The 27556-nt window shown below is 38.0% G+C and overlaps 1 protein-coding gene across 1 annotated transcript in view; it reads right to left on the reverse strand.

Moving 5' to 3' along the window:
* Window positions 1-27556, reverse strand: part of LOC136830919 (uncharacterized) — a 456633-nt gene that overhangs the window by 10708 nt on the left and 418369 nt on the right. The window contains 1 exon segment of the mRNA XM_067090890.1: window positions 21524-21637. Within this exon segment, the coding sequence (XP_066946991.1) occupies window positions 21524-21637 (114 nt within the window).

The raw sequence follows: 27556 nt of genomic DNA on the forward strand, positions 1-27556 counted from the left end.
GTCTATCCTTCCTTATGAAACTGAAGTAAAATTTATAGGGATGACTATAGACCATAAATTAACATGGGCCAGCCACATAAATGCCCTAAAGATTAATGTTAAACAATCTTTGAACATTTTAAAAGGTGTTTCTGGATTTAGTTGGGGGGCTGATAAGAAATCCCTTCTGAGGCTATATGACTCTCTGTCTCCATCTAAGCTAGACTATGGCTGTCAAATTTATTCCTCAGCTTGTAAAACCAAGATAAAGGAACTGGATGTTATACACAACATGGGGTTGAGAATATGCTCAGGGGCTTTTAGAACTTCGCCTGTTGAAAGCATATACGTCGACACAGATCATTTTCCCCTTGATCTAAGAAGGCAAGAGCTAGGGTTGCGATACATAGCTAGAATGAAAAGTGCTCCCAAAAATCCCTCCATTCAAGTACTAAAGGAAACAGACTCCCGAAGTTTTTCTTGTACAAAAGCTTCTAAACCATTCCAAATTTGACTGAATGAGCATGTTACGAATAATCATCTTAAATCCCAGAAAGTCCTGAAAGTAGAATATCCTGTAAATCCTCCATGGCTTATTCCAGAAGCATTAGTATGTAAGAAATTGTTTAACAAAAAGGACTGCACTGAAGAAGAGATTAGGGGAAAATTCTTAGAGCACGATTTTACCCGTGCTAATTATACAAAGATCTATACACATAGATCAAAGTTAGATAGTGGTGTTGGTTATGCTGTTATCCTTGGTGATACAGCATACACAGCTAAATTACCTGACTCTGCATCAATATTTACTGCCGAATTAACAGCTGTAGTCTCTGCCCTAGATTAGTTTTTCAAAGTAGTGACACTAATTTTGTCATATATTCAGATTCTAAAAGCACTTTAGAAGCTATTAAAAAATTTAATAGCTTTCCTCCATTAATTCAAAAAGTTCAGGAGTAGCTTTTTCGTATCCAATGTTGGCGTACTATATATCAGTCTCTTCTGTTGGATCCCTTCTCACGTGGGAATTCTCAGAAACAAGATGGCAGACAGGGAAGCGAAGTCGCTACAGTACTATTTTATCAGAAACCTCTTTAAGAAAAGTGCTTCATACAGACTTAAAAGGACATATTAGATCTTATGCTTTTTAAGTAAATGGCAAGAAAAGTGGACTTCCCTTCTTGCCAATAATAAAAAATATAGATATATTAGAAATAATAATATACAGCCGTGGTCTTTGTCATTCCAGGTTGACAGACGAACAGAGGTTATTTTAACCAGATTAAGGAGTGGGCACACTCATTTAACCCATCAGTTTATTTTAGAAGGAAGCAGCTCTCCAGTGTGTGCTTACTGTGACGAGACACTAACAGTGGAGCACATTCTGGTGGTCTGCCCCAGATATTTTAACCAAAGAGAGAGATATTTCCAGGGTAAATCCCTCTCTGATATTTTGGGAGATAAAGCAGATATTTCTATCTCTTTTTTAAAGTGTATAAAAATTTTTAACGATATTTAATTTTTTTCCTAATATATTTATTACATCACAGAATTTTAATGACATTAAATTTTTTATTGTGTATATATCACATCATTAAACTTCATATCTTTATTTATTGATCACATCACTTCATTTTATTTACAGTATTAGTCATTTCCTTCACTAATTCATAAATTCATTGACCTTAACATAATTTATTTTCTCTTCATTATGGCGCTGAATGGCCTTCTTGGCCCCAGTGCCTGGAATTTTGCCCTAAATATCATACATCCATCCTTCATCTTGCTCTCTAGCCTCTTACAGTTTCCTAATGCAACTCTGGCACACTATTTTTACCTTGCTGCATCTTTGGAGACTTTTACTACTTTAAATTTGTTTTCATTACTTAATATTTATTCAGCTGGGATTGAATTTCATATCCAACGCTAATAGTGGGAACTGTGGTGAGCCTGTCAACCACTTGATATGTTTAGACCTGAGATATAACAACATTGAAAGTCATATTTATAACTCAAGGGCAGAACAGTCTTGAAGAATTGGCCCCTGTTCTCCTGAGGTGGGCTGATTCTGGGGATAGGATTCTTGGCATTCTGCTCAGTTTGTCCATCCTTATAACTAAACTGGGGATGATTGTATTGTTGCAGTGCTCTATCCTATCAAGCAGGTTTGCTTACACTTAAGCCTTTCTAATTTTATGTGATGCCATCCCCTCGGGGCAGGGTAAAGAGCAGGTATTTGAGAGTCAACGTTTGCTGGTGCCATTAGTGTAGGACTATACTCCATGAAAGGCTAATACTACAATGACCTTTCAAAATCTTCATGCAGTAACTTTTTTTCTCACTCTCTCCCTCTCCATAAATATCATGGCTACCCTTGTAAAGGGAGGCAATAGAATAGAATAGAATAGAATATAGAATTTAGGCTGACAGCCAAGTGCTGGGACCTATGTGGTCATTCAGCGCTGAAACAGAAATTGACAGTAAAAAGGTTTGAAAGGTGTAACAGGAGGAAAACCTCGCATTTGCACTATGAATCAATTGTTAGGAGAGGGTGGAAAGTAAGATGGAAGAAAGAGAATATGAAAGGAGGTACAGTAAAAGGAACAAAAAGGGTTGCAGCTAGGGGCCTGAAGGCACACTGCAAAGAACCTTAAGTAATGCCAACAGTGCACCCATGGGTGCACTACCCCCCCGGGGGTCAGCCTCAATTGGGACATGGACCGGATCAGGGAATGGTGAAATCGGTGGGGTATGAGGCTGAACTCCAGTAAAACTAAAACACTATTGATTAGCAGATCTCGTGTAGATTTCCCACCCCATCCTCCCCTTCAGGTGGATGGAACTTTGCTGAATGCATCTGATACTTTAACTATTCTATTTTAGAGTATCCAGATTCTTGCAAAAAAAAGTACAATCAAATAAGGAGGCATTTCTCACTTTGGAAAGAACTGTGTATTCATCCATGCAAAATCTATTACCCAATTGCACATGCTCTGCAATTTAAAATGTAATGACAGTGAAATAGAATTAGAAGTCAAACCCAATCTAAACTTCAGCTATGATATGGGAGTGATATTTAACCAAGACCTATATGACTTCACTGGAGAGGATATACAAGGCATGTGCCCAACAGAGGTATGAAAAGTACACAAGGACCCTAGGACATCAATAATCATTCTCACTTCTGAGGGCCTGGATGTGCATTCATACATAAACTTAAAAATTAAAGAATAAAAGTCAATCCATTTAAACAAAAACCACTGCAATGCTACAATTATTTTACAAGGGGACTAGCTACTCGGAAAAAAAAAAAAAAAAAAAAAAAAAAGCTCAAGTTCTTCCTAAAGCATTCCAGGGATCACATGGCAAACACAACAGATCAGTTTTCGGGGCACCGAGGGTATAAGGTGCAGCCAGCCTGCTGCATAGTGAAAACCATCCCTATTTACTCAACCATAATACAGGCAGTTCCCGGTTAACGGTGGGCTTGGTTAACAGCGATCCGGTTTTATGGGGCTTGGCTAGCGACAAAAATTGGCAATTTTCCGCGCTGAAAATTGACGATTTCCGCTTATCGGCGCCGTTAATTGGGTATTGGCAATCAGCGATTAACCAAAAATCGGCACTTTTTATCACCAGCGATTTTCGGTTATCACCACACCGGGGACTGCCTGTACTCATTTTACCCTGTAAAAATAAGTGATCATGGTATGGAATCAGCTTTTTTTGGCAATTCTGGTTGTTATGGTGACGATTGTAGGAATACAGGCAGCTACTCAGTAAATGAGACTTCAATTGCTCTCAGAAAGTGAGAGGGAGAGCAAATCACTCTGCGATTCACTCTATACAGTACCCAGTCCCATCGAGTCCCTTTAAACTTTATGGAACATTATCTCAAAAGTCTTTTTCACACAATCACTATTCATAGAAAATCTAATATGTGCTCTATTTTATTGGAACTCTGGCATTCTGCTGATACTTCTTAGGAACTGAATGGTCACGCTCAGATATTTCCAAATACAGGAAGAAATTGAATACAAATTCTCTCTAACTGAATACGACGTCATTGTGGCTTGCATAATAACGTGGCCACACTATATAGCATTTAGATAATTAAGGAAAACTTTCTATAAAGAAGCATTTAGGCACTTTTGAAGTATTCAGAGAAAAAAATTAATTTACACTGATGGAATATTAAGGCTGCTACAACAAAAATAGTAAATATAATGTTATGATGTCATAACTTGAGACGTTTAAACTCCTACAAAAACACAACAATAACTTGCATCTTTATATACTATATTAAGTTTCAACCCTTAATTCACAAGTTTTTTAATTATTTTTTTTTACCCCAAAGTAGCTAGCCCCCTTAAGTTTGGGCACCCATCTTGTGTTTGTAAACATGAAAAGATTTGCATAAATTGTAATATGATACATAAACCCAGTGACAGTAACTGTAAGCAATATAAATTAGAAGAGGCAGTCACTGAACAAAGCCAACACAGACAGAACATACAAGTGTTTGGTATGCTAAAAGGATTTTGAAATAGGCCAAAATCTATGCCCAAGTAGTGAATTCCTGTGGGGGGGGGGGATGTTAGTGCCGTCAGTGCAACTCACGTGGTGCATTGTAGGCATTACAGTACAGTACTTAAGGTTCTTTGTAGTGTCCATTCAGCCCCTAGCTGCAACCCCTTTCATTTGTCTTACTGTACCTCCGTTCATAATATCTTTCTTCCATGTTACTTTCCACCCTCACCTAATAATTGCTGCATAGTGCAACTGCAAGGTTTTCCTCCGTTACACCTTTTAAACCTTTTTACTCTTGATTTCATTTTCAGTGCTGAATGACCTCATAGGTCCCAGTGCTTGGCCTTTGGTCTAAATTTTATATTCTAATCCCAGTAGTGAATTTTCAAGATTTGCAATAAAAACAAACCTCCTAACTCTGTTCTCTGGCTTTCCAAGATGAATGGGTTGGATTTTGAAAGAAAGCAGCAACATTAGCGACTGATGAGCCCATTCTAACCAAAATGAACCCACCCTGTCTTGAAGATAGGGTAGAGACACTGACACCTTTAGAAAATTTCTACAAAGATTCTTTACCGCTCGAGAATGATGCTACAAAGACTCTCTGCCACTTGAGAATGACATCAAGATTTTAGTTACTGTATGACAGCAGCCTGAAACTACGGATATATCACACCATGTTCAACTTCCATTTGCTGTACCAAAATTAAATGTGATTATATTCAGAACTATTGCCTTTCTCCTTTTCCAGATTATGTACATCGGCAAGCTCTTAGCATATATCAGCGTTGAAGAAAAGAGAATAGTAATAAGAATTGAAAAGGCCTTGTAAAAAATCATTTCCACTGATGCTGGCATTCTTTTTAACAAAACAGTTACTTGGTGGTTGTCACTCTCTTCATATTACATAGATAAATGAGAATGTCACTCATCAGATGTCACAGACAGCACAAAAGAAAATACAATCACATACACGAAATGCAAAGCCCAGTTTTGTTGGCAGTAAAAGCTGCCAGCCTAAATCCTGGTCATCTTTTGTAACCTCTATCATTAGTAGAACACTCCATCTACTGTGTGAAGGAAAATTAGAAAAATACTGGGAAATTCAAAGCGAATCTACCTCTTGTATTACAAGTAAATGGATCAGTTTATAACACTGCCTCAGAAGTAAGTGATGCTTTGGCTGAATTTTGCCCTTATGTCCTCATGTCTGAAACCAATTCCACAGTACCATTATTGACAGATCAGAGCAAACGTTTTTAGACTTTACAATAAACACATTGGAGTCATATGATCAACCTTCTACTGAAAGAGAACACGATTCCTCTTTTTCAACTTATGATGATGCTGCTGCAAGCCCTGATGAGATTCCACGTGGAATGCTGAAGCACATAATTTTAGCAGACACTACCCTACTTACAAACTTTCAGAGATACGAACAGACAGGGTCACAAGTTATAATGTGTTCGGAGCGCTCTCCTTTGCCACCCATAAGTTTAGATTTTGCTCTGAGTGCCTGTTCTGCTAGTAAGAAATTTTGCAAAGAACAGAAGAACCTGTTCCTTTAACCCCTTCCCTGATTATCCCGAGTATTCTCGTGATTAACTATCATTTATTCTTCTTACAGTTATGAGAATATTTGTTCATACTCATAAAATATTCCTACTTATATCTATCTTCCCAGTTTAACTCAGTCTGTGATGGAGTCCCATTTTCTATATTTAGTATGTAAATTTTTTTAAATCATGCAGTATTATAAGGAATTACTTTGGATGCTAGCAAGGTAAAAAGGAAAGAAAATTTAGCTTTATGCAACATTCAAAATTTAGCATTCTTTTTACCTTTCTAGCGTCCTAAGTAATTCTTATAATACTGCATGATTTAAAAAATTACTAAATATAGAAAATGGGATTTCATCACAGACTGACTTAAATTGGGAAGATCAAAATAAGTAGGAATATTTTAAAAGTATGAACGAATATTAACGTGATTGTAAGAATACATAGTAGTTTATCACAAGAATACTCAGGATAATCAGGGAAGGGGTTAAAGGAACATGTTGTTCTTCTTCCTCATGTTCTTCTGTTCTTTGCAAAAATTCTTACTAGCCGAATAGGCACCCAGAGAAAAATTTGAATGTAAAATATAAACAAAAATTATGCACTACATATTAAAAATATAAACAAAAATTATGCACTACATATTAAAAACCAACTTATGAACATCAAGATACGAACAGCCATTCAGAATGTAACTGGTTCATGAGTAAGGTAGTGTCTATATTTTTAAATCCATACAAGGACAAAATTTAAGCAGCAAGTAATTGCCCAATTGTATTGACATGGAGAAGATGTCAGCTGAATACAGTACTGGTATGGTACTTAGAAAAAAGGGTAATTTTGTCACCGACCCACTGTGGCTTTCAGACGATGCAGTCAACAACAAATGTATTTATATGTCTGGAGTCTGCTATTTGTTAAGCATTTACTTCTAAAACAACACCAAGTCACAGTATTTTTTGACCTTGAAAGGGCATACAACACTGCCTGGACACATGGAATTCTTAAAACTATTCATGATTCTGGACTGAGAGGGGAATTATCACAGTTTATTCAAGCTTTTCTGGCACATCACTTCTTCCAGGTTAAGATTTGTTAGACCTTATCTAACAGAAAATGTCAGGAAGATGGGTTTCCCCAAGGGAGTGTGCTGTGTGCTCTTGCTGTAAATAGGATAACATCTGTTACTCATCGACTTACGGTGGGGGATCTGTTCCAGTGCCACAACATAAGTTGATTTCTGCCATAAGTCATGTTTCGCCGTTATCGCTGCCTTAATTTAATGTTGCATCAAGTTACAGCGCCATTAACTTGGTGCTTATTCTTGCCATTAGAGCTGTCAACGGCACTTATGGTGCCGTACCTTGATACGAAATCAAGTTAAAACGCTTTTTCAGTGCCACAAGATTGAATCCGCCATAAGTTGTGTCGCCGTAAGTCAGTGATGCACTGTATTCCCCTTGACATTCCTCATACTCTTCTTGTAGATGACTTCTCTATATCTTACGCTAGAGCAAAATGGTCATAAAACATTTTTGCAATATTAAAGGGGTGCATCAAGATCCTACAGTCTATATTAGTGGTCAATGGATTTATTGTGTACAGGAGACTTGATTCTTGAGATTATTATTTGACCAGAGATTGACATGGATTTGAAGGTTGATTGTTTAGACATTTTAAACATTTTACAATTTTGGTTAACTTTTCACGGGGCGCAGATTGTAAAACACTATTGAAGTCATATAAATCACTTGTTTTATCTAAGGTCTTAAATGGCTCCAAGATAAATTCATCAGCTACCCATAGCCAGCTGAAGATCCTAGAAGATACTGGGGAACTCCCTCTAGATCTCCATTGCCAGTTCTCCCTCAGCAAGTAATGATACGGGCTGCTAAGACTTCCAAATCCTCTGGCTTTTAACACTGCTAATAAAGAATTGTGTTTTAGATATTATGAGACACATTCTAACTCTCCACAACCTTATGGATTCAGAGCCAAACAATTGTTAAAGAATCTTAATTTAATTGGTAATGGAGTCCTTCCTTTCAAGATATCAATAACACCCTTATGAAATTTGCCAGAAGTAGATTTTTGTAAATATTCAAAAATTTTAAATATACAGTAATACTATATAGTGGAAGCTGAAGACCGTTGCATTTTTACGGCTAATGCTGAGGAACGTCATGATTCTAATCTTGTCTTAACCAATGGCTCTAAATCTCAAGCTGGCATTGGATTCGGAGTTTATAGCGATGTGTTTCATTGTAGGAGTGCACTTCCTCAAGAAGCCTCATTTTTACATGAGTTGTATGGCATTTCAACAGCTACTGAAAAAATAGCAACTATGGATGAGGACAATTTCACTATTTTCTGTGACTCTAGAAGTGTTCTGCAAGCACTTGGTGCTTGTCAACCCTTTGGTTTTAAAAGCTGTACAGTGGATCCATATCACTAAAAGCAGAGGATTGAAAATAACATTTGCTGGGTTTCAGTACATGTGGGAGTCCATAGCAATGAGGAAGCTGATGGAATAGCAAAATACGCAGCAGCTGAGCTACTCCCAAGGAGAAACTCACTTTTGTTTAAAGATTTTCTCCCAAATTGAAGCTTTAATACAAGGCACCTGGCAAGACCACTGGAACTTGATAAATTCCATAATCATTAAAGAAATTACATCTGTTATCTCTCCTTGGAAGTATGGATACATGTCTAAGAGATGGGAAACAGAATTACAGTATGCCAATTACACACAAGACATACACTTTGTTGGTCGAGGAACTCTAATTTAACGATGGGCCTGAGTTCAATTCATGGCCGGCTGATGAAGAGTTAGAGGAATTTATATATTTTATGGATAATGATTACCACCATTTTCACAAAGACTGCCTGGCCCCTTGACTGTGATGCATTTGAAGGTTGAATGCCTCAGTCTTGGGGATCTGAGGAATTGATACCTCTCAGAGACTCATGGTGAGGATGGCTGATTAATCTTTGCAGGGGTTCTCAGAGACGATGCTATATACTATTTCAGTGGAATTTTTAGCTTTATCTCAGAGTTTGGTCTTCATCCCCTTATTTTTTTTTACACTGATCTCTAAATGACTTTAAACTGACTATGTATTCATTTGTAGTTTTTCAAGATTTTATAATGGCATCAATGATCTGGGTAGTCATGATGCCAAAAAACTATTCATTCATTTATTCACAACCATAGTTATGTTTTGGGAAGAGGAGTGCTTTAAATAACTCCACAGGCATTTGGCAATTAGCACTCCACAAGTGTGGGGCAGTACTTTCAATATATTCAAGGCATCTTGACATCTGAATCTTAGGTTTTTCAAATGAAGAACCCACGTCATCCTATGGTCAAAAGTTAACTCTAAAAAGTGGGTTGCTTTTGAAGTATCTCGGTATGGATGCATTCCATGAATGCATAAAAAGTCCACTATAACAATTGTACTAGATGAAAATTTAAAACCTTTCAGTTCTGCCCAATGAATAATTTGATCTACTACCAGCTGAAGTTTCCTTTAAATCACTGCCATTCCTTGTCCAGCAAGTGATATGGTAGGTTATCAACAAAAAGTGTAGATAAAATGTCATGGGAGATAACAGAGGATATACTATTAATGGCTTAGGCAAATAGTGTCACACTCGGCACACTACCTTTGGGAACTCCTTCCTGGCATTTGCTCTCAGATAGGGTATCGCTTACTCTGACTTGGAGAAACTGACAGGCCAAAAATACCTGGATTAACAAAGGCAATTCTCCTCTCAAACCTGATTCATGTAAGTATACCATACTTCCAAGCAGTGCCATATGCCTTTTTGAGGTAAAAAGTCACATGATGTTGCTTGGATGTAAATGCTTCACATATGGAAGACTAGGAGAATCAGAACATCATTGGTTGAGTGCATTCTATGGAAATCACATTGGATAGGTGATAATATCTCTCTTCTTTAAATACCATAACAGTTTTGGATTTACAATCTTCTCCATGATTTTACATAAAGAGGATCTTAGAGAAATTTGTTGATAATTTGCTGAAAAAATTGGTCTTCCAGTTTTTCAGTGTCAGCTGTATCCTGAGGTTTTATTATTTTTAATTTATGGGAATTTGCTCTCCTATTTTTACTGTAGTCCAAATTGGCCTGTCCATCAGTACAGTATTTGTTTGAGGGGAATTGCCGGTGACATTTTTGCCAGGTTTCATCAACTGTACCAAAGGATTATCAAAGGGTTCAAGGGTGCTTGAGTCATTAAAATTAATCACATACAAAAGAGAGAAAAAATAAACAAATCTGAAGAACTGAAAAGATATTATCAGCCTTTCATGAAATGAAAACTGCACCAGTAAGAGCTGACTCCTGAAAGTCCACTCTCTACTGTAAGTTAAGTATGCCTTAGTTTAACCAGACCACTGAGCTGATTAACAGCTCTCCTAGGGCTGGCCCGAAGGATTAGACTTATTTTATGTGGCTAAGAACCAACTGGTTACCTAGCAACGGGACCTACAGCTTATTGTGGAATCCGAACCACATTATAATGAGAAATGAATTTCTATCACTAGAAATAAATTCCTCTAATTCTTCATTGGCCGGTCAGCAGTGACAGAAGGCAAACCTCCTTGCAATCATGTTGCAGTTGCACATAGTTTACGATGCCTCTATTCTATGTCTGCTGTGTCTTTTAGGTCGTCTGTGGTATAAAGTAGTCCCGACACAGAAATTCATCCATGAATTCCAGACGATGATTTCCAAGGAAAACTTGTGGTTCTGCAATACAGTAAACCCCCCATATTCGCAGGGGATGCGTACCACACCCCCCTGGAACAGCTAAAACCCGCGAATACTTAGACCCCTTCTAAAAACACTTAGAACTGCCTATTTTGATAGTTCAAACAGACACAAAACAAACTAAAAATGCTTATACAGGTATTATCCTACTTATGATGGGGTTAGGTTCCAAAAAAACATCATTTGTTAGATAAAATGTAAGAAATACCAAAACAAGGATATTCGTACCATGTAACATAGCCTAGCCTACACTATAAAGTATACTCTATACATACACTGTATAGCAATTATTAACCCTTAAATGCCTGTTGGACGTTTTAAACGTCGTCAAAAATTGTCTGTTGAATGCCGAGTGGACGTTGCAAACGTCGACTGAAAATGCTTTTTTTAAATATTCGCGGAAAAATAATTATAGGCCTAGTTTGCGGAAGATTTCAAATCAAGCGCCTTGGCGGATGCTGGGGGTTCACGGATCCAGGTGTTGTGTTGTTTTTGAGCGTCACCCAGACGTGCATGCGCGAATTCCCTCCTACTCACGCCAGATAGCATCAGCGTCGGACCTTCTTGGGGGCGATATTTTGACGCAGATGTGTTTTGCAGAACTTTGGCGAGTGTTTGCGTATTCGTGCTGCAACAGGACGTTTGTAGATATGTCAGAAAGGCATCAGGACCGTGAAAGGCGCATACTGCCTGTCGGAAGTGAGCGTGTGAGGCGAGTTTTAGACTGGGATGCTGGAGAAGGACCCAGCAACCAAAGTGAATTTTACCATTCAGTCAACTTTGACTTGACCGAAATGATCGAAAAACGCATCCGTAAGCCATAATTATTACATTCAAGTAACAATCAATCATTTACCTTCATTTTGCAACAAACAGAAAGTCTCTAGCACAATATTTAGAATTTTGGTGAATTTTTGAAAAAAAAAATTTTTCCTCCGCTCCGCACGCGCGAACTCCGCTGAAAATCCTGTCATTTCTTGCATCAGCTTGCCGTAATTTTTTCGCAGTTTCATATTATTCTTTACATAAAGTGTTATACATCAAAATGTGCGCAATTTCATGTAGAATACAACAAAAAATATGTCATTCCTTTAGCTCTTCACAGTTTTTAAAATTTTCGCTGAAATCACAATAACTGACAAAATTTTAACATTCGGTCAACTTTGACTTCGACAGAAATGATCGAAAAACGCATCTGTAAGCCATAATTATTACATTTGAGTAACAATCAATCATTTACCTTCATTTTGCAACAAACGGAAAGTCTCTAGCACAATATGTAGATTTTTTGTGAATTTAAAAAAAAAAAATTTTCCTTCAGCTCCTTGTATGAGACTCCGCTGAAAATCCTGTCATTTCTTGCGTCAGCTTGCCGTAATTTTTTCGCCGTTTCATATTATTCGTTACATCAAGTGTTATACATCAAAATGTGCGCAATTTCATGTAGAATATAACAAAAAATATATCATTCCTTTAGCTCTTCACAGTTTTTATATTTACATCGAAATAACGATAAATAGAAAAAATCAACCTTCGGTCAACTTTAACTCAATCAAAATGGTTAAAAAATGCAATTGTAAGCTAAAAAACTTACAGCCTAGTAATATTCAATCAATTTCCTTTATTTTGGCAGAATTGGAAAGTCTCTAGCACAATATTTTGATTTTTGGTGAATTTTTGAAAAAAACTTTTTTATGTCCGTGTTACGAATTCATGCATCATTTTGTGATAATATTTTCTCTGTGTTGCTTTAATCGTTTTACAATCTGTTATATACCAAAATCATCACAATTTAGTGTACAATACAACTAAAAAAATTAACTCATTAGCTTCAACTGTTTTTCCTTACAGCGATTTGTATACAATTATATACAAGTTTTTTTTTTTTGCTGTCATATATTCCAATATTTATATATGATAATGATATTTTTTTATTTCTGATGGTTGCATACTAAACTTCAGGCAATGAGAAAAAAGGAGCCAAAAATGAACTCAATCTTGAAAACTAAGCGCTGTGATTTTTTGAAAAAACTTTTTTCCACTTGGCGCTACCTCTTGGAGGCCGCCGGCATACGGGAGACGTTTTTGAAAATAGGGCTTTGGCGTTAAAGGGTTAATATCAGCTAATTCTGAAGGTTCATGCAAAGTGACTTATGATAATTCAGTGCAAAGAGAAATTGAATAACAAGATTTAGCTTAGCCTACACTATGGTACTTTGTATACATATACGGTAGCATAGCCTACATTATACTGTACTCTATGTTCACGTATCATATTATACAAACGTCAACATAACGAATATGCATCTTTTAAAATGTTATGCCTTAATTCACTGTATCCAATAATATTGTATATGTTCTTATATTGCTTTTTTATTATAAATTGTGGCCATAGCGATCAATGTTTTGATTTGGAAATTGTTTATGTGGTCTTTATTTCACCGTATTTAATTCAGTTCAGAGCGCTTTTCTTGCTTCTAGTTAGCGTAAATGAATCTTATTTATATGGGGCAAGGTTATTTTTGCTATACGAAGTGGTTTTAAGTTGAAATATAACTAAAATACGTCACGTTGTGAAATTAATTTCTCTATTTTTTTGTTAATAGATGACAATGGCCGTTTGGGGACGCTTGTTTTGTGTAAAAAAAAAATTCAAGATTCTGTTCGCTACTTTCACTTGAATTCATCATAATACAAGCTTTACGTATTTATTGTTTATCGTTGTAAAAATAACAGTAATGTTCTTTTATGCCCATTAGTTTTGATTAAAATACTTTCTCTCCAATTTTAATTACGATTGAGTTTCATCCATGTTACTGATGCACAATAAATTACAGTATAGTCACTAGCAGCTTGAACATTGTTTTCTCAGCTTCAGCTATAACTTGCAGCTTAAATTTAGCAGTATATTTCCTTGACGATCTTTTATTCATATTGAATTAGGGTATAATGTAAAAATATATCAGTTCTATTTTACTTAAGCTATGTTAATTGTTTATTAACGTATGTCGGTTGAAATACATGCAAAACGGCTGTTGTTATCAGATTCGGTTACAAGCAAAACAACAGTTTCACGGTTGGTTGTTTATGGCTGTACACATTTACTCAAGAGTATAACATTACTAACAACACTTTTATCATTCTCTTTTACTTTTTTAACTAGAAGATGGGATAACAGAGATGGAGGAAAAGTTGTCTCTTGTAATTTGGTCGCTCTCACTGCCTGATTATGCTGCTGCCTGTGCCTGCATGAAATTTTAAAATATTTTATAAATAATATTGTCTACTGGTATTAATTGCTTACCTCATTGCAAAATCGAATTATCGTAACTTGAGCATTATCTGCGTATTTTAATAGCTTTATCACAAAAAGTGCATTTAGTCATGAAAATATGATGAAAATACAGTAATTACCGAATATTTCTCAGTGAAAAATACCGTGAATGGGCGGCTTTTCCGCAAATAATGGGTAGATACGTTCCACAGAGAAATCTGTGAATATGTGAGTCCGCGAATTGTGAGACCGCGAATACAGGGGGTTTACTGTATGCTTAAGTGATCTTGGGAGCAGCGACATACACTGGGTCTTGGTCTCGTTGTATAGGATATAAAATTCTTTTGCATATTGGCGGCAGGTGTCAATGAGTCACTGGAGACCTTGCACTGATGGGGAAATAAGAACCATAAAACCATATTGTCGGCATAACAGAGGTTATTTATTGTTGTTTCGTTGATAGTGCATCTGATTGGGAGTGGTTCAGTTTGACATTCAGGGCATCTGTGTATGTGTTAAACAGGTATGGAGAGAGAATGCCCCCTTGCCGGAGCCTGTTTAGGGAGCCGGAGGTGAACGACAATACGTTACCCCATTTGACACAGAATTGCTGTGTGGAGAACCAACAACATAAGATGCCAATTAGATAGAGGTGTGCCTCATTTGTGCAGCTTCAGGAAGAGCTTCAGGTAATTTACTCTGTCAAATGCATTTCTCACATCTACAAAACATAGGAAAACAGGAGAGGATGATGATAGGTAATAGTTCAGCAATTCTTTTAGGATGCAGATGCAGGTGTCGGTTAAGTGGTTTGGTTTAAAGCCAAACTGGTTGTCAGTAGTGTGTAGAAAAGGGGAGAAGTCTCACTAGAAAGACAGACTGAAGTATCTTCGACACAATTGTAGTTATTGCAATCAGGCGATAATTGCCAGGGGCAGCTGCATCCTTTAACTTGTTTTTTATGAATGGTATTAAGTGAACTAAGAGTAGGGAGTCTGGGAGAAACTGGTGAATTATGCACGCATTGAATAGAGCAGCTAGCAGAATGTAAATTATCAGATGGCAGAATTTGAAAGCTTCAGCAGGCAGACCATCGCAGCTGGGCAATTTATTATTAGATAGGTTGTTTATGGCACTGCTGATGTTACCTGCTGTAATACGATCAGCAAAACGAAACTGAATATTATCAGCAAGGAGGTTATTTACATCCCTGCGGGGGTCTTGATTGTTTATGCAATTCAGGATAGTGCTGAAGTGATCGCCTCACATTCTTGCGATAGCCTTGTCACCGACGGCTTCTCCTACTCTCTGTGATAGCTTTTTAGTTTTGGGATATAGGGATTTGAGTGTCCTTCCAAAGACGGGGGTAATTGCCAGATTCTAATTTTCTAGACATTGCATCAGCTCTTTAGTTGCTTTTCATTCAGTCTGCAATGCTTAAGGGCAAGTTTGAACTGCTCTCTTGCCTGCCTCATTAGCAGTGCAAAGTGTCCTTCCCTCAGGCTACCATTTTGCCTCCGCAGTAGGAACATTTCTTGTGAATGTGTATAAAGATCTTTAACCAAGTCATTCCATCCAGGTACATTACAAGAGTTGCGTTGACGAGATCTACAGGTATCCCTGCCAGAGGTAAGCATAGCGGAAATTATATTTGAACAGAATTCTTTCAGCTCTCTCCTGTGATGATCGTTTCTACATTTTGAGTTAGTGCACAGTAAGACATCTGCCGGTTGAGCTATTGACCGCAGCCTGGTTTCCATGGTTTCCCTAAAGGATCTGGTTTTCTGTTGGTTTTTAAAATCTCAGTTACCAGCAGGGGGGTGTTAGGTTAGGGGGTTCATGGTAGGAAGGGATGGGGTACTGAATGACACCTGTAAGGGGTTGTGATCATAGCCCACTGCAAGGTAGTAGCAAATGTTGCAGGTCACAACAGAATCATGAAGTTGAGGGGACGTGATGCAGTAGTCCAGCCAGGAGGTTGTAACTGTCCGTTCTGTTCTTTACGTAGGTATAGGAGGATGGAGGGAGGAGCATTACATCGCTAATTCGGAGAGTGTGATTTTGACAGATGCGAGTAAGTTCGTTATAAAATTGTTTTGTGGGGTGAGAATTAAGGTCACCAATTATACAAATATGATCAGCAGTAGAATCGTGAATAACACTGTGTAACTCACCTAGGATCATGCAGTATTGATCAAAATTATTGTTCTTTTCCCAGGGCATATAAACATTAATTATTAGGATCTTAGGAGTCCCCTACTGTCACCTGAAGCCCCAGCAATCTATCACTCCTATAGGTCAACACATTCAACATATTGTCTAGTGATTTGTGCCACAGGAAAGAAAGACCATCCCCTTTTGGGCAACAGGCTCTGATGTGATCTGTAACTTGCATCGATGATCAGGTCGAGAAAGCTCTGAAGTCTTCATGCAGTGAATAGCACATGGCAAGGCCATGAGGCCAGAGCAGTGTTTCTTGTAATGCAATGATGCCTTTGAGGTTTTTGCAGAACATGTTTAAGATAGGAATGTTCTGCTTGAGGCCAAAAATATTCCAAGAGATTATATCTAGTGTATCCATGGCAACTCACGAAGATGGGAAATGAATGAGTTGATCATTTGCATGGATAGGGGTTGGCCAGCGGGGGTGGGCATTCACTTGGCTTGGGAGGATGGCTGGCACTTGTGGTAGAAGGCGAGTCTGCGCCTGAACTCCTACTTGGGGTGTCAGTAAGTTCACTGGGGGGAGGTTGGTCCCAGATTAGGTTGTATCTTGAGACTGATGTTAGGACCGAAATTCTCGCCTTTAAGAACATCTAGGTGGTGAAATAGGCAGGTAATCCTGTAGGCTACTTTATGTTTAAATTTGTATGGGAGTTCGTGGGAGATAAGAGGATCAGAGCCTGTGAGAAACTTGACTCTCTCTACTATGGCGTCTAGCTTCACCGACGACCATAAATTGTGAATCAGCGCGTGACATCTCCTCTCAGGTTTCGGGCTATGTGATTCACGAATGTTGGGCTTCAGTTCAGCAAACAATCAAGACATTCTTTTCTTTTTTCTACTTGTTTGTGTCTGCCAGCCCCCAGTCCCCTCATGATCAATCACATCTTCATCCATGATGGGGTTGGGGGAGAGATAGGGTCGGAAGACTCAAGAGGGCTGGTGATCGTTGCTGAAGATGTATCTTTCACCGGAGGCACTGAGGAGGTTGGGGGTTCGTCGGTCCTCTCTGATAGGTCTACAAGTGATGTGGACGCTTCATCCGAGGGGGAGAGGGCAGATCCCTCATGGGAGGGTATAGTCATCTTGACTTCACGTCGCACCCTCACTTCTCTTGTGTTGTTGGGAGGCGAGGAAATTATAGATACCTCATTCAAAGGAATCTGGTGGCTTGCTGTGCAATTGTCTAATGATTCCTGCACTCCTTTGATCACACCCCAGATCCATGAAAGACTGTTATTTGTTTCCACAGTTTTAAGTCTGTCGAGTGATTCCTGTAATCCTCTGATCATGTCCCAGATCTGTGAAAATTGGTCTTGTGCTTCCTCAGTTTTTTCTGAGGTTTTGTCAATTTTTTCTGTGAGGGATTTTGCTTTTAGAAAGGAATTTTCAGCCGTATGGTACACTGCAGGTAGGCTTAGATCAGCAGGCCCCTTTGGAGGCAGATTGTAAGGGTCATCAGCGTAGATTTCCACTGGGCAGGTCCTTAGCCACTGTGATATATGATACTTTCTTAAGAGAGGATAAGCTTTTCGTGGATCGCTCCTGGAGAATGGTATCTGATATCAGGTCTTTGCATTTTGTATATGCAGTGTTAATTTCCTCGTCGGAGAAGGCTGCACCGAAAGATTGTATAGTAGACTCAGCATCGGAACGGTTCGATTGGTATTGGATAAAGTAAAGACAATGTGGAGCACAGGTATTGTTAGGTGCCAGGGTCACTGGCACAACGGTTGGAGGTTGGTTAGATAACATTTTTGTGGTAAAACTAACACATACACAGCACTCTATTACCCATTTCCCAGGGCCAATTAGTTCTTCATTGGCGGGGTGGGTAGAGCTTTCGGCTAGCACCCTGTTGGCCCAGCATTCGACTCTCCGAGCGGCCAATGAAGAATTAGAGGAATTTATTTCTGGTGATAGAAATTCATTTCTTGTCATAATGTGGTTTGGATTCCATAATAAGCTGTAGGTCCCATTACTAGGTAACCAGTTGGTTCTTAGCCACATAATATAAATCTAATCCTTCGGGCCAGCCCTAGGAGAGCTGTTAACCAGCTCAGTTGCCTGGTTAAACTAAGATATAACTTTTTTAACCCAGGGCCAATAGGCCTCAAGAAGCTGAAACTTGAAAATTTTGAAGGCACTGATTGGGGCAGAGCGCAGACTAATAAATCTGCAATTACACAACACTAACGTGCCGGGTATTGCGTAGAGACACCATTAATACATTGCCTTCATAACAAAAATTCATTATTATATGCTATCAATATAATGTTTTCTCCATAATCTATAAAAAATAGTACAGTATCTGCCACCTATAAAAAAAATAGTAGGCTATATGCTATCAGTGCAAAATTTTTTTCGTAATATATAAATTATAAAAATAAATGCCTTAATGAGGTTAGGCCAGGACATGATATTCTAGGAAAGGTTTGTTCCCATTGTTTTACACTCACCCTAAAGTTTTCTTCATAACCTAAGAAAGTATATGCTATCAATATAAATTTTCTACATAGCCTATATATGCTACCACTGTACATGTTTTCCATTCAGATATTGGAGAGGTAAATAAACAAACAACTGGGGGGATAAAGTAAACAAACACTGAACAACCAAGCCTACACAAGTCACGAGTCAGACAACTCACTGCAGTAAAATCAAGCTTTGTTTTCTTATATAATTATTATAATAATATTATGAAAAATAGTAATCACTAATTAGAATATCACTAATACAGGAAAACAAATCCCTTACTTAGATATGGGTGTTCTGGTGTTGTTGCTATCCCAGGTGAAACAATTCCTGTTTGCTTCGTCCCTCTCTTGTAACAACAAACTTACAAGATGTAATCATCCAAATTTCTCCCTTATAAGGGTGGTACTTCTCTTGCTTATGACAATGGAATTGCCTGAATGCAGTACATGGTAAAAAAAATCCAAAAGGAAATGCATCACAAAGCACTAGGATATCGCTTGAACCAGAACCACACACACAATCGAGATGGTTTATTGGTGAATCCTGACGTTCTGTTTAGAGCTGTTACCTATTTATATAATTTCATAATTCCGAAAATACGCAATAAAAATATGTCAAAAAATATAAAATATTTTATGTACACTAGTTGGCATGGTATATCTGTGATAACAAATTCAAAATATCGAGATACGTAGATATATATTTACTTTTCTTGATATTTTGTTTGATATTTTTTCAGAGAATGAACAAGCTCTTATTGTAGAAAATGGGTAGTTTTAGTAGGATACTTAAGTAAATTTCTCACTTTCTACTATCCAGAATTGGCAAGTCATACAGACATTGTACGACAATTTGTCACACAATGTTGCTCACAGGGCGATATCAAGATACACAAATACATATTTACTCTGGTATTATATTTTTTGAGAGAGAGAGCCAGTTTTTATCATAGATAATGTGTATTTTAGTAGGAAGTAAAATATATTTCTCACTTCCACCTAAAAAGTCATACAGAAAGTTTGCGACAATTTTTCGCTCAATGCCGCTCAAATGCCGGTAAATGCAGAGGACAAAAATGTAAAAAATAAAAAATAAAATTTTTTTTTTAGCAATATTTCAGGACTTGTTTATTTACACATATACCAGTCCAAAACTGTGAAAAACTAAATATCGATAATTCCTCGAAATTCAGCGATCAGCAGAGGATGAGCACTTTCCTAAGCTCTTGGGGCACTTGTACAGTAATGATTTCTACAATGATACAGCTGCCAATGGGACTTGGACCTGTCCTTACAAACTACGTAATACAAGAAGTTTCCTCCTCATGCTAGACAATCAATTATTGGAAAGCTTAAATGATATGCCAAGAACATGGACTGTAACAATGATTTACTCCAAACAGGGAAACCCTTCAACACTACGTAAATATCCAAAACTAATAATGTAGTCTGCGACTGACTGATATGAACATAAAAGAAAAAACGTGAACTAAGCTAAGTAAAGGTCAGAGAACTCCCCTAAGCAGAAAATTAATGAGCCACTAAGCTATCTATGATAATTTTAATTGCAGTACTGAGATGAAATTGGCATAAAAAGGACCCATTCCTATATATGAATAGCAGGTGAAATGAATAGCTGTTCAAAATTAAAAGGAGACCAAGTAGTAGCAGCAGTAGTAGTAGTATGATATTCATTTGAAAGTTAGTTATAAATGATTTGTTTAACCAGACCTCTGAACTCTTTTAGGGTTCTTCTCGTGCTGGGAAAAGAGTACATAAAAGATGAAGTAGTTAAATAAATAAATAAATAATAAAAAAAGGGGGAATTAGGAAAAAAAAAAAATTAAAAATCAAGAGAAAAAAAAGAGGGAAAAAAGGGGGAAGATTATATTTTACTTATCAATTTAATTTTGTTTAAGAAAAGAATGTTATTATTAATTGAAAAGTTATTACCTTCTACTAGAATATCCTTTATTGATTTGTTGTGTAAATAAGTCTTTCTTTCATGATGCCATCTGAGACAGTCAATCAAGATATGTTTGATTGTTATTGGGATGTTACATCTTTCACAAGTTATTGGGTTTGTGTGCGGAGTTGACATCAGATGACCATGTGTGAGTCTGGAGTGTCCTATTCTGAGTCTTGTTAAAATAACCTCATTAATTCTTTGCTTTTGGGTAGAAGAATGCCACTTTTTAACTTCGTTCTTAATTTGTTTTAGTTTGTTTTGAGGGGGTATATTTGTCCAATAAATAAGCCACACTTCATGCACTTATTGCCAAGGAGACAAAAGATTAAAATAATTAAGCAAAACTGTCACCATGGCAAGACAATGAAGGAAAACAGGCTGAAAGTTAAAAAAAAATTAATTAAGGGGAAAAGTCAATTAAGGAAAAGATGAACTGGTTAGTTCTGCAGAACAAAACCCCTAGTTCTGCAGAACAAAACCAACAAATCTGTTCAGACTGGCAGTCACAACTGGACAACTGGTATGACCCTTTTCTGCTAGAGGGACTTGGGAACCTGGATGTTTATGGCGGCTGGATTTTTTTTTTTTTTTCCATGCACATGTCCAGAAAGGGAGCAATGCACTTGAAGTAGTCAATGTGATGGGTTTCACTGTCAAAACACTTAGCAGCCAATAGATGGTTTGGGTAAGTAAGACTAAAGTGTAAATACTGTACCATTTTAATGCCTGGAAGATCAAGCAGTGGCAGCAGCTCTGAAGAACAGCATCCTGTTAACTGTCTTGAAAAGGTGCACAGCAAGTCACGAAAAGCCCATAACTCCTCCAGTTCCTGAAATAAAAATTTAAATAATCACTGATCAAAATATACCACTAAAGTATTCTATATCATATTAAAATAGAAAACTATCACTGTGACCTATTCCAGAGTTTGAGAGTAAGTTTTCTTGTGCTACAGCATGTTATGAAAACAATGCAAGAGCATAGTGAACTGGAAGAACTTAACTTGCACCAGATTAATCAGTATAAAGTAATATAAAATAGGATCCACCTGTGTAGATAGATAGATAGATAGATAGATAAGTTTATTGACCACAGCGTACAGGATACAATAATAAGATAATTAGATGATACAATACATAAAACAAATAATGTCTTAACATTATGAAAAAAACAAAACAAAGAGAAAACTGACAAACATAAATTAGTCAACTCCAGTACTATATTATATTTAAGCACAACACAACAATAGTTTCAACCATGTACATATGGGCAAAGGTTAAGTGCAGTATCCAGGGTAAGGGACCCATTATCAAACTATCTGTACATCCTAAGAAGGACTCTCTTTCCTTTAAATGCAGCAATTGGATGGGTGGTTTGTGCCTTGGCCAGCCTACTACATGTAAAATATAGCTCCTACCTATTTGAATTAACATGAATTTTACTATCATCTTCACTTGATAAGAGTAAAATTCAGATTAACTTGCAAACAGGTAGCAGCTATATTTTATATGTACAATAGTAGGCTGGCCAGGGCACAAAGCACCCCATCAAATTACTATAACTAAAGGAAAGAGTCATTCTAGGACTGTTAATAAGTCTGATAAGGGGTTCCTTACCTATATTCTTCACTTTCCCTTTGCCCACATGCAGCAAAAAGTTTGGTTCATTCTTTTAACACTCTTTCTCTACACATTGGACTACACTAAATTTGTGTGACTTTTCATTTTTTATATCATAAAAATTTCAGCCCGTGGGCTATAAAGCCCTTATAGGTCATTAGTCATTGACCAGTCAGCAGCTAGTTCCATGCCTGGAGAAAATTGGAAGTTAGGTTTGTTGGTGAGGGCATACATGACTTGCAAAAAAGTAAGAACTCCAAAATAACCTAGTGAGAGATGATGTAACATTCTGTAAAAAACCTCCAAAATGTGTTTTAAACTAATGTATAGAATATATATTATATATATATATATATATATATATATATATATATATATATATATATATATATATATATATATATATATATATATATATATATATATATATATTATATATATATATATATATATATATATATATATATATATATATATATATATATATATATATATATAAATATATATATACATCTATACATTAAGTTATTTAAAACTTACTTTTTGGTCATTTTTATACATATATATATATATATATATATATATATATATATATATATATATATATATATATATATATATATATATATATATATATATATATATATATATATATATATATATATATATATATATATATATATATATATATATATATATATATATCTTTCCAATTACAGTATTTTTATGCCGATTAATAAAAAAACAAAAAACATCTGATTTAAATTAAAAATTTGATTTAAATAGAAAAATTCGGAATTTTTAAATTTTTTAAATAAAAAAATCACCAACCCTGGTCCAGAGACAAGATTGGACCCTCTTGGGGGCAGGGGGAGGGAGGAGCCAAAATCCTCAAAAGCTCAGAGTCATCCCGAAATAAAGAATGCTCTTAGATGGAGTCATTTGGGACTTCTGTACACTGATCAAGATGTCTTACTCCTTGGTTAGGCACAGGCTCCATTAAAGTCCTTTGTGCACTGCTCCTCTGACAGAGAGCGGAGAAGCCAACTGTCCAGGTATAAGGACACGCTGATCCCGAGAAGATGAAGCCACTTGCTGAGGGGAGTGAGAGTTTGGGTAAAAACTTTTGGGGCTGTGGCCAGGCCGAACCACAGCGCCCGAAACTGGAGAACCTGGCCTCGAAAGATGAACCTCAGGAACTTCCACGAGTGCAAGTGGATGGGGACATGAAAATGTGCATCCTGCATGTCCAGGGAGACCATCCAGTCGTCCTGATGGAGAGAGGACATGACAGACCAGTTTGTCTCCATGTGTAACTTGGTTTTGCCACAGACAAATTCGGAGTGCTGATATCCAAAGGGTCTCCAGCCCCTGGAAACCTTGGGGACAAGGAAAAGCCCATTGCAGAACCCTTCCGATGACTGGTCTACAACTTCCTCCACCGCTCCTTTGCGAAGGAGAGAATCCACCACTTGAGCAGGGGCTGAAAACTTCTGGGAACCTGCCAAGTAAGCCGTCACAGTGACCGGCGACTTTGAAAGCTGAGGCTTCTGTTTGAAAGGAATGGAGTAGCCTGTCTTCAGAACCTGCACTATCCAAGGTTCTGCACCCCTGCGACTCCATTCCTCCCAAAAAAGGCGCAACCTGGCACCTACTGGGGCATGCAGGACACAGGTCTTATTTGCTGATGACCAGTTTGGCCGAGGACTTCTTAAATGACTTTGCTGGTGGACGAAGGTTCGAGCGAGGTCTGGACTGGGTTCTGGGTCTTCCTCCACAAAAGGGCTGAGGCTGCAAAGGTGAAAAAGTCTTGGAAACGACTGCAGGAGCTACCTTGGGATGCTTCGATGGTTGGACCAGATGATCATGAGTCAATTTTTTCTGCAGAGCAGAAAGAACTTCTTTAACGGTGTCCTGGGGAAAGAGGTAAGACTTGTCAAGCGGAGCGAACATAAGTGCCCACTTCTAGATGTTGGTCACTACTTTAGTAGCAAAGGAGCACCACAGCTCCTGCTTCTTCAACGAGCCCATTGCATATAACGATGCAAGTTCAGCCGAACCGTCCCTCACTGCCTTGTCTGCACAAGACAGAACATTAAGCCAGTCCGAAGCAAAGTTCTCTGCAAGGGCTGACAGTCTTCAATTTTCCGTGCCAAAGCCCCCTATGTCCAATCAAGGAAACTATAAATCTCCAAAATCTTGAAGATATTTCGCACTAGATGATCCAGTTCAGGAGAGGAGAAGACGAAAGCAGTACAATGCGATGCGTCAACCAAACTGGAGAAGTTCCCCTGAGAGGAGGCAGAAACTCCCAAGGAAGAACCTTCCCCAGTGGCATAAAATCTGTGCCTCCTCTTTAGAATCTTCGAAGGAGGAAAAGCAAAAGTAGCCTTGCCAGCAGTCCCCTTTGAAATCAACCACTCATCGACCTCTTTCAACGCTCTTTCTGAAGAAGAGGAGAGGACATGCTAGGGAGGCAAGAGTTAGAGGCTTGCTTCCTCATCAAAAATGTAGAGGTGGGGAATCTGGAGGAGAGGGCTGGCAAAAGTCTGGGAAGTTCATTAACAGGAACCTGATGAGACTCTAATAAGCCAAGGAAGGTGCCAAATCATGGTCCGCTTCTTCCTTCTCTGACGAAATAGGAGACAGAACTGACTCTTTGGACTTAGGTACCGTCCTCTTCTTCAAGAAGGTCATCAAATCATCCAGTTGGCGCTTAATCGAGGCCAAAGACGAATCCTCATGAGGCAACGAAAGAGGGATAGGCGGCGATGATGCCGGGTGCTTAGAAGGAGTCGAGTGGTCCAAAGTTGGCGCCAAGCGAGCGGAAGCTGGCGCCAAATGAGCAAGCGCAGATGCGTGAGACTGAGCAGCTGGCGCCAAGCGTTCGTGAGGAGGTAGGCGCGTGAGAGCGCTTGGGCTGAGGCGGCAAGCGCATATTATGAGAGCGCTCAAGAGACGAGACCAGGCAATCTTCATAGCCAAGAGACTCCAGACTGTCCTAGGCTGACTGCCGAATCTGGGTCGACGAAGGAGGCAGATCAGCAAAAGTGCAGGAAGGTTGAGGACCAATACTGACTTCCTTAAGCCTCTTAACGGGGAGAGGAGGAGATCTGTCCGCAGCTGCAGAATGCCTCTTCAGAGGACGAGAAACGGAAGACGGACGCCGATGACCCCTTCCATCCAATGACGAATCTTCTGAGTCAAACATACGATGCGCACTAAAAGAGACAATTTTCCAGTGGCGGTCAGTCGACACCTGGGAATGTGCAACAGGCTCGATGGAGGGGACAACTGTCCGTGGGCAAATCCTACCAGCCTCCCTTCGACCTTTGGTATGTCTTCTCCCCAGTATGGGGGAATGGGACAGGGACCTTCATCTAGGAGCACTGGTAGGACGGACAGCCGCTTCTTCAGAAAACACAACACTCTCACTCTGCACTTTAATAGCACTGGGAACACTGACACTGGTAGCACAAAGACCTGGAACAGAAGCTTTATCGACAAAAGCCTTAAATGATAAACCTACATTCATGACCATACTGGCCAAGAACTCCAACTTCTTATCAACCTTAGATATGAGACTGCCAATGGTGTTGAGATCAGAAGCATGGGAAGGTGGTAAAGGAGTATGTGGTAAATCAGTAGGAGGACTCAAGCTGGGAGAAACAGAAAGGATAAGTGGAGAAGAAACAGCACTACCCTCAGCCACTGAAGGCATAGGAGTAGCCTCTAAGCTAGCACTATGCTCTGCTCTAAGGGCAGCCTTCCTCTTCCTGTCTTTATCAAGTTTATCGGAATAAGACCAATTAACCTTCCACTGCTGTGCATCCCAATCCTGACATTATTGATGAGTAATCTTCCCATTACAATCTTGCCCCCTACATTTAATACATTTAGTATGAGAAACATACGTAATCTTACTTAATCTAGTTTTACATACCTCAGTACAAAACCGAACGCTAGAAGAACGAATTTGACATGACAAATAGTGAAAAAAAGCCTACACAAAATCTAAGTACATCATCAGTAACAGGAAACCAGTCCAACAAATTACGCAAGGTACTGCCCTAAAACCGATGATGTTGATCGAAAGCCAGCAGAAAACAAATTTCTGTTTCTCACTGAGTTGTACCTGACAGCCCCGATAGTGGGCGGGACCCTGTCACCTACACTAGCGATGGTGGCGCCACCGTGAAATTTTGAATTTTTGGTCTGCTGTGGTAGGAAGCTGTTGGCTATGTAATTGCTTGGTAAGTCACTTAAATAAAATTACAAATTTATATGTATATATATATATATATATATATATATATATATATATATATATATATATATATATATATATATATATATATATATTTTTTATATGATTTATATACAATCATATATCAAATTCATATATCTATATATGGAGAAGGAAAATTTATTGTGATTTACCACTGGATAGCATGGACCCATTGACTCCAGTGGCTGCATCGTTGAATGGGTTAACATTTTGAGGTTCCATTTGCATAATATCCTCAATTATATATATATATATATATATAGGATATATATATATATATATATATATATATATATTCAAGGAAAATTGTTTTAGGATAACACTGCACTGCATCTTAACATTTTGAGGTTCCATTTGCATAATATCCTAAGGGAGACTGTTCCACAGTCCAACAGTGAGAGAAATAAAGGACATCTGGAACTGAGAAGTTCAAGGCACATTCACTGCATATTGGTACTGCTGTTCAGCAAATCTGGTTGCTCTTGGCAGGAAAAGGGATCAGGAATCAATTGTGAACGTGAAAGATTTCTGTTAAAATATAAATTATGAAAAACTGACAAGCAAGAGACCATCTGATCATGATCCAAGTAATAACTGCTAATGTTAGGAAACAGTAACCTACCACCATACGCCACTCTATCTAAAAAGAGGTACAGTAAATCTCTGGCAGATGCAGACAGCTAAACCAGAGAACAGTATTCTAGTAAAGGAAGGACAAATAACCTGAAACAGGTGGCAATGATTTTATTACAGTTATAAATATGTACAAAACCTAAGTTTCTTGCAGCATTTGCCAAGACTTTCATTAGATACCAAATTTACAATGTGCCTTTGAACTAGG

This window comes from Macrobrachium rosenbergii, chromosome 47, assembly GCF_040412425.1.
Source record: "Macrobrachium rosenbergii isolate ZJJX-2024 chromosome 47, ASM4041242v1, whole genome shotgun sequence".
Taxonomy (NCBI): Eukaryota; Metazoa; Arthropoda; class Malacostraca; order Decapoda; family Palaemonidae; genus Macrobrachium; species Macrobrachium rosenbergii.